The sequence below is a fragment of the Thamnophis elegans genome, chromosome 1 (assembly GCF_009769535.1).
Source record: "Thamnophis elegans isolate rThaEle1 chromosome 1, rThaEle1.pri, whole genome shotgun sequence".
In the NCBI taxonomy this organism is placed as follows: domain Eukaryota; kingdom Metazoa; phylum Chordata; class Lepidosauria; order Squamata; family Colubridae; genus Thamnophis; species Thamnophis elegans.
In genome coordinates, this window is record NC_045541.1 from 70467868 (window position 1) to 70476809 (window position 8942).

General features: G+C 43.3%; 1 protein-coding gene across 1 annotated transcript in view; it reads right to left on the reverse strand.

Annotated features, from left to right (window-relative positions):
• VWCE (von Willebrand factor C and EGF domains) overlaps positions 1–4364 on the reverse strand; it is a 30376-nt gene extending 26012 nt beyond the window's left edge. The window contains 3 exon segments of the mRNA XM_032232326.1: positions 574–663; positions 1231–1325; positions 4255–4364. Of these exon segments, the coding sequence (XP_032088217.1) occupies positions 574–663; positions 1231–1325; positions 4255–4364 (295 nt within the window).
• Between the last annotated feature and the right edge of the window lie 4578 nt (positions 4365–8942).

Genomic DNA, 8942 nt, shown 5'->3' on the forward strand with positions numbered 1-8942 from the left:
CCATAATTATTAAACATTTAACTAAGATTGATGGTGATTATAGCCTAACAATATTGGACAAGCCCAAGTTTTTCCCTCCTGTCTAAAGTGTCCAAGAGTCCATGTGAGCCATATATACTGAGGCGTAGAAGTAGCACAGGATCCTACACCATGGCAAGCTAGATAAATGTTCCTACACATATAGAGAACTTTTCCCAGTCATTTTATACTGCAGATGATCTCATCCTATCTCAGAAAACTGTTCCTCATTTCCCAGTTTTTTCAGTTCTGTCATCTTTGACTTTGCCTAATATAGTTCTCCCTTTAGAAAGCTAGAGTGATGGAGGAACTGCATCACAGGTTGTTTTTGGCTTTGTTATTATGGGAAAATGATGTACAACTAAGATATGGAACGAAATAAAAAGTTTTCAATCCATTCCATAGACTCTCTGTTATGGGTTCCAGATTTTAAAATACATCCTAAAGCCACAAACTGAGCATCTCATCTTGTGGTACCAGGCAAACCCTCCATAGGAACCATCCATCCTATCAGTAAACAGTCCTGCTGATAGCATTTCAGGAAATGTAGCTTACCTTGACAGGTGATGCCCTGCCTTCCATCCCGGCAAGCACAGACATTGGGAGCTATGCAGAAGCCACTGCCACAGCCAAAGGAACACAGTGCTAGGAGGAGGACCAAGAAAACATCCATTAGACTTGGTGTGTGCGTGTGTGTGTGCGTGTGTGTGTAGGCAGGCGTGTAGGTGTGTAGAAATGCAGACAGAATGGCTGTGGTAAGGGATGCTGGTAGTTATAGTTCAGCAATATCTGGAGGACTGTTGTTTTCTAGCTCTAAAGTAAGCAACACTTCATCAGAAGTAGGTAAGACTCTCCATAGAATAATTGTAAAATTAGAGTTCCCAGATGAGTTGGAAGAAGAAAATGCCATAAAAGCAAAACTATAAGCTCAGCTTCAGTGCTAAGTACTTTACTGGAGTGTAGTCATCTATAGCATGGTGGGACATTGGTCCTACTTGCCTCATAAAGGGCAGCTCTGCTGATCACTGTTCATATCAGTTGCAGGACTTTCTGTTGCTGTTGTTCCCTGGCTGCCTTCCTTCAGAACTCCTTGTGTGTTCTCTTAAGATTATGATAACCCTTGCAGCAAAGCATTAATGAGCATCAGTTTGCTAATAAGGATTAAAAGTAATGTAGTGCTGGCTAATTTTGCCACAGGTTCTAGAAACTTACGCAGTGTGCATTGTCCGCTCCCTGGAGATGGTATCCATCCAGGACAGCATCCACTTCCAAAACCAGAGAGACAAATATGTGGTCCAATGCGACGTCTACAATAGAAGAGGCAGTTTGTGATTCAACCTCCCTCCCTCTCCTCCTTCCTTCTCTTTTTCCCTTTTTGTTTGTACATAGTAATTGAGCATTGCCTATGCAGAACGGGACTTAAATACTGTGGATAAAATGCTAACTACAATCTGACTTGCAACTATTTAAGCCAACCACAGAGCTTCTCTAGCTGGACAGTGCTGGCACAAAGCAAAACATAACAGCGTGTTGGACTAAATTGATGCTGTGTTCAAGACACAACGAAACTATTTGGATGAAAGGTACAGTGGATCAAATTACACAGAGAAACCATTCTTTCTTGGCAGGAGGGAACACAGACTTGCAGAAGCTATCAATTTAACAGTTTATAGTAGCTAGATTTGATGGCTGTCCAAAACATTTTGGAGAACAAAAGATAATATCCTATCCTGCCTAGTCAGAGGACCACAGTAGCTAGACGTGATTTTTACACAAGAGGGATAACATTCTAAGCATCTCTCTTCATCCTTAGTAGTAAGTTTTTAAGTAATTAAGAAATTAAACTTCAACCCAGCACGCCAGCCTCATTCTTCTTATTCTGGTTGTTGTGCAAATGTCTATTCTCTGGGACGACAGAAGATGAGGACAGGGAAAGAAAAGGACAGAAAAGCTGGGGGATCAAACAAATCGGTTTTTTCAGCAAAGCTCCCCATCTCATCATTTCTAGACTGCATTTGCAGCTTATAGAATTATACGGGTGGGGGGGGGAAGGGTTGTTCATATATAGGAAAGCAGCTTCTCTTTTGATCACTGTGAAAGGGGCTGAATGCAAGGCGTCAAGGTGCTTTGGCTTCAGAGAGAGTAGGAGAAGTTCCAAGAGGGAGATAAGGCAGGAATTGTCACCAGTACAAAATTTCTTACCCTGCAGCACCAGAATAAATGTTACAAACTGTCTTCACTGAGTTCCCTCTGGAGTAAGAGCTAAGATGGAAGTTAATCCATTCAATGTTGAAAAGTTGGGGGAAACTGCCAGCATCGTGGAGACTGGGGCATGTGTTTTTTTATTGACCTGGCATGGCTGCTGTTGGGCTGGCATGAGTCCAACAAATGGAGACAGAACAGGGGGCAAGAAGCTCGTTTTCTAGCCTTGCAGTGCAGCTGCACTGTCAGGAAGGATGATGAGCTGACCTGGCTGCTAGCCAGGGCTTTTGTAAGGAAATGTTGAGAGAACAGTCCTAATGGTTCAGGCTACTATATAGGTGTTGTGGACTAGAGCTCTGGGGCAGGGGGGACCCCCATCTCCTCAATTGGTTGGGTACTGCTGGCAGTATGACCCAAAGTTGGGGAGAAAGCTTGCTGAAGACGAAAAAAAGAGGGAGGAAAGGGCTACAAAACAGAGTGGCTGGGGAGAAAAAAGGTGGAGAGGAAAGATACATGAATGTGAGAAGCAGTTGTCAATTCCCAGAAGGGGGATGGAGAAAAAAAGTCTATAGGAGGCTTTCGTGGAGGAAAGGAAGGGAAATGATAACATCCTCATAGATGACCCAAGACAGGAAGAAGGGAGGAAAGAGACAGTTGTGTTCACAAAGCCCCGGGGGAGAATTAGTCAGAAGTCCCTGAAAGAGATTCCTCAATGGACAGGAAGGTGATCGGTGCAAAGCATACCAGCAATAAATCCAGCACATTCCTTCCCCCCCCCCACACACACCCCCCAGCTTGTTTTTGTGCCAATTGCTATTTTTATAACACACCTCCAGCTCTAAAAGAATTAAGTTACACTGTGACAAGTGTGCAAGGGACACAGAAGTGTGGATGTTGACCAGAGATGGTCACAGTCTTTGCATAAGATGTGCCAGAGAAGTCACTCAATGACACTTAATGGTTATTTTGCTCATTGCACAGGCTCAGTTGGGCTATCTTCATGCATAGAATAGTGACGCAACCATTCCCTGTGCTGGGTTCAGGTTGCTCATGAACTATAAAAAAGTGCCCTGGTGGGCCTGCAGGATAAGTTTCTCTTCTCACACAAAAGAAAACGGAGCCCCAACCTTACAAATTGCATTAATAAAATGAAGCAAGACTGTTGAAAGAAAAGAGGGCTTGGAGCAGGCAAGGAAGAAAAGGCTACATCCAGACACATGGCCTGGATAATCGGAGCAGAAGTTCTTCCTTAGACTAAAATATAATAACTAATTATCATCACTAACATGAACAGAACCACATCTATGGAAACAAGCTGCCCATTCCCACAGACGCATAGAAACATGGGACAAGTTGGCATCCTGAAAGTTCAGTGAAGGAAACACACCATCTCACCTCCCTCCATTTTGCTTCCAAGCACAGACCCTCAGTTGTGTAGCCAACTTTTCGTGTGTGTGTCCTTTTGGCAAACTGGTTTAACTGGACATTCAGTCCTGAACGGCAGCTTTGGACAGCACACGCCTCAACAGCTTGGTCACCTCCAGAACTCTGTCAAGCTGGAGAGAGATGGCTGACAGAGACACCAAGTAGTAAATAGGAAGGAAGGAAGGAAGGAAGGAAGGAAGGAAGGAAGGAAGGAAGGAAGGAAGGAAGGAAGGAAGGAAGGAAAAGGAACGAACTAACGAAGGAAGGAAAGACTAATTCCCGCTTCCCCAAACAAGCGCCGCCGTCTCCCAGCACGCGCACCAACTCTGCCCCAGAAGGCACGGACTCTCTCCTGCGCCGCCTCCTCCTCCTCCTCCTCCCTCAGCACTCGCTGTGGAAAGCGCTGGAAGCGCTCGTTGCCCAGCTCGTGTGGCGCGCGGGGAGCGGCGGGGAGATGGCGAGGCGTCGTCTCGTTCTCCAGTCAGCCTCAGGGGGATTCAGTGGCGGGAATTGGGGGAGGAGGGAGAAAAGTGTAGCTCTATTACAAGGTTTGTCCCCGTTTGGTGGGCGGATATTGGCGGCGGCGGACCAGGGCAGCGGAGGGGGTACCTCTCTACGGCGAAGTTGGCAAGCTTCCTCCTTCCCGTGTAGACTCTGCCCTGAGCGACGTGAAGGAGCACAGCCACCCAAGCAGCCTGGAAGAGCAGCCCGGCCAACATGACAGCGTCTCCCAGTCCGCAGAGATGCTTTGCTCCCTCCGAAGCCTCTTTCCCTGCCCTCCCCGCCCCTCTCTTTCCCCGCAGGCCCCCTACAGCATGGCTTGAACTGTCTGGACTCTTCCCACCAAAGAGGCGGCCGGGGGCGCTTTCAGGGCAGAGGAGGGGAGCGAGGATCAGCGCTGGCGAGCTGGGGGCAGCGGCGGCGGCGTGGGGAGAAAGCTCCTCCCCACGAGCAGGCTCAGATTGCGGCGGGGCTCCCCAGCCGGGTGTTCCGAGTGGGGAGGGGGGGAAGCATTGCCTGTGTGCGAGGGCGTGCGTGCGTCTGTACAAAAGGGTACTCGCTTCGCCCCTCCCTCCGGGGGGGGAGGCTGGGAGGCTCAGAGCAAAGGAACAGGGGAGGCCCCCAGGCTTCAAAACACAGCAGCTTTGTTGCTGCACTAAGAGCCCCCCCACCCATACTTTTTTTAGGAGTCTCCCTTTTCCACATCTGGCATGTGGAATGTCCCCTCCTCCCCTTTCCCCTCCTTGGGCGGCTTTCCCGTCTGGACCGAAGAGGAGCCGCGCCAGATAAAGGCTTCCAAGCGGCTCCGAGGGGGATGAGGACCCGAGGCGCATCCGATGTGAATAACAGACTAGGCTGCTGCTGCCCTTGCAATACATTGGGGGCCTTGTTCCAGAGAGGAGCTGCAAAGCTGGGGCCAGAAGGGGGGAAGGGGAAAAGCGGGGAGAGAGAAAAAATAGAAACAAAACAAAACAAAAAAACCCAAAACCAAATCAAAATCGCTTCAGTTGCCCAGCTGTCCGTTTCGGATTTTCCACTGGTGAAAAAAAACAGGTGTTGCTTCAGGAGGTGAACAAAATACCAGCAGTACATGTTAAGCAGCGTTTGCATAAGCTTGGTTTATTGAAAAATCGATGCTTGCCTTATCCTGATAATATCTCAGCCATTAAACCTGGTTTACTAATGACAGTGATTCATACAACCTATGTCAAAACCAAGCAATCAACATTAAGATTTTAACGCCTGCTCCATGACTGAAGATTATCAAGCAGTGAACATTAATGTGTTTGAATAAAAACATAAAAAGAGCTTAGCCGGCACATACTCTTAAACAGAATCCTTAGTCGAACACGGTTTTGTGGTGGAACCATCATTAATAGCTGTCATTAAGAAAAATAGTGCAATACAATACAATAGCAGAGTTGGAAGGGACCTTGGAGGTCTTCTAGTCCAACCCCCTGCCTAGGCAGGAAACCCTATACCGTTTCAGACAAATGGCTATCCAACATCTTCTTAAAGACTTCCAGTATTGGGGCATTCACAACTTCTGGAGGCAAGTTGTTCCACTGATTAATTGTTCTGTCAGGAAATTTCTCCTCAGTTCTAAGTTGCTTCTCTCCTTGATTAGTTTCCACCCATTGCTTCTTGTTTTACCCTCAGGTGCCTTGGAGAATAGTTTGACTCCCTCTTCTTTGTGGCAACCCCTGAGATATTGGAACACAGCTATCATATCTCCCCTAGTCCTTCTTTCTATTAAACTAGACATATCTAGTTCCTGCAACCATTCTTCATATGTTTTAGTCTCCAGTTCCCTAATCATCTTTGTTGCTCTTCTCTGCACTCTTTCTAGAGTCTCCACATCTTTTCTACATCGTGGTGACCAAAACTGAATGCAGTATTCCAAGTGTGGCCTTGCCAAGGAATTATAAAGTGGTATTAACACTTCACGTGATCTTGATTCTATTCCTCTATTTATGCAACCTAGAACTGTGTTGGCTTTTTTGGCAACTGCTGCACACTGCTGGCTCATATTTAAATGGTTGTGAAAGATCCCTTTCACAGTTACTACTATTGAGCAAGGTACCACCTATACTGTACCTGTGCATTTCGTTTTTGTTGCCTAAATGTAGAACCTTACTCTAAGTACACTTATCACATAGCAGAAATAATCCCAGCTATTAATATGATTCACTCTAATCCAGTTTAGAAGTTCAAGAAGGAAATTCATCAGAGAGAAAAGCATGAAAATTAAGAAAAATTCTCTCAAGGGAAGGAAAAATACTAAATACAAGGCAGTTGGGTCTCCTTAATGAAATATAGCAAGTCTTGCTCAGCTGACATAAGGAAACTATTGTGCTGTTTCAATAATTACACCAGCATCATACTTCTCCTACAGAGATTGCATCCCCACCACCACCACTACCTCTAATAACAAGGATTCCCTTCCTCTGCTAATATATCATTTGGAATTGTCCTAACAGCCATTCTTGGCTCAACTAGTGTTATCACCAGAGGCAACTGTTATAGGTAATAAGCAATCCAGTACCAACCTTCGTCAGGGTTATGCAACTTGGGGAATGTAAACAAGTTTTATTTTTATGCTTAGCAGATGATGCAGAGCATTCCTCTGTAACCCTTAAACTTGGAAATGTTCAAAGCACTAACAATCCTATTGCAAAAGCAAATTGTCTTTTAGCATTTTAGAGGGTAAAAGACTTCTTCTCAGGTAAACTTTTGCAGATTGCGGTCAAATTCATGAAACTGTATCTTGGCTATCTATTCTATTTCACTGCCTGAAAGATTAATCCATCAAACATATTTTCTGTTGATTTTTCTCAAATATGAAACTGCACGTATCAAATGTACTCTGGATTCTTATTACCAGGAGGAGCTCTCTTCCAATTAGGATGTGTCATGTTCACCTGCATAGTGCAGTACTTGCCTCCTGGTTCCACTAGTGAGATTAAGAAGACAGGAAAGGGAATTTATTGTTTTCCTCCTCCTCTGTGAAATAATGTGACTTGTGAGAGTCATTGTTATGCAAGTATAGCAATAGCATTTAGACCTATGTGTCACCCCACCATTCTTTACAGCACTCTGTAAAGGGTGGGATGGGGACAGAAAGTGCTTTGGATGAGAACGATAGCCATAGTGCTGTTTCCTTCGTGCTTTTTTGTGATTGTATAAGATGCTTTTTGTATAAGATGTGGATTCTCAGAGATTTGGGGGAAAGTCTGATTCTCGAATTCTAGATATATTCCATGTGTCAGTCTCTTTCTCCTCTCCAGTTCCCCCCACCTTCTAATAATTTCATCTGCCATTCAAATCTAGTTTTTGAAGGAGAGCAAACAACAGCCTCATTGTTTGATGGCTTCAAGGAGAAAGTTACTTCTTACTTGCTTATTCTGCTGCTACCTGGGCTACAAAACCCTATAGCTCAAACTGCATTTGCTCGCGTTGAAAAAGGATACCAAGATTCCTTCAAGAAAATCTCCTTTAGGTGTTTATTTGTAATGCTCTACAATCTATTTTTTTGGTCAGTTGACCTACAGGTTCAGGGGAGTGGTCCTGGGAATATCAATTAAAAATTGGGTGATTAAATAACCTTTAAGGTCTGTGCTTTCAAGGCCTCCATAGGTATTAAGTAAACCAGACAGGAATATATAGCATGCTGCCTTTCTAAAACAGGAAGATTTCTGAGTTTTGCATATGCACATTTAGAAATAAACCTTAAAGAACTAAACCTTATTTTTATATTTTTCTTAATAAGCATTCAGCAATGCAAATGCCCTTATCTTATGTTTTTTACAGTGAATTGTAATCTCTCAATTAGTTCTCTTCGAATCAAAAAGTCCTGAACATCAGTATCAGATTGACTGCATCTAAATATTAAGAATGCTTTGTATTAATTCAAGAGTGTTTTTCTTCAAAAGACAATTGGACTTTTTTTCCCTTTGAGGAAGAAAACAATTTGCTTCTCATCCAAGAAACTTCATCAGTTCTGATGGGGGGTGGATGGGTAGGATGGAAGGATAGGTATTGACAGTTGAGACTGGATGGTGGAGAGTTGGAAGGTTAGGTTTGATAAGATTGTGGGAGGGGGGCGTGAGTGGAGGGATTGTATTTCTCTGCAGTCATCTGATTGTTAATTGTTAAAAATAAACAGAAAGAATATAAAGTTGGTTTATTTGATCAAGGTTAAAGTTATGTTATCATCTAGGTAAACCCTTAATGGATTTTTGCTAAGCACAACTAAACAAGGAGGCATTAAGGATCATTTGTAGATAAGAAATGGGATATGGAAAGAAAAGTTCATTTGTTGTAATTTAAGAGGTGATAAGTTACCAAAATATTTACATGATATGATAAAGAGTGAAGTCATTTCTTTATATATACTTTTCACTATACTTTTTCTTTTTTTATATGCAACTTTTTTTAGTTTGTATTAGTTTTTTAATTGTAACATTTAATAAAATTACTATTAAAAATAGTGAAAAAGAACATTGCAGTTCTTTCTTGAAATGACTCACTTGTAACATTATATGAATATACTCCCCCTAAGTATCACACATCTATGCAAATATTGAAATTTCTCTCTTTCTCTCATGTTGTGTATTAGTATCCTATCAAAAAGGACTATGTTTTGTTATCAATTGCACTCTGAAATTCAATGTACTAAAACAGGAACATATTTCAATACACTGTACAATGTTTACTACATATTACTGCATTGCCTCTTATATTCATTTGGAAATATAAGGCAAGCACAATATAGATTGATGAGGGGCTTCAAAAAT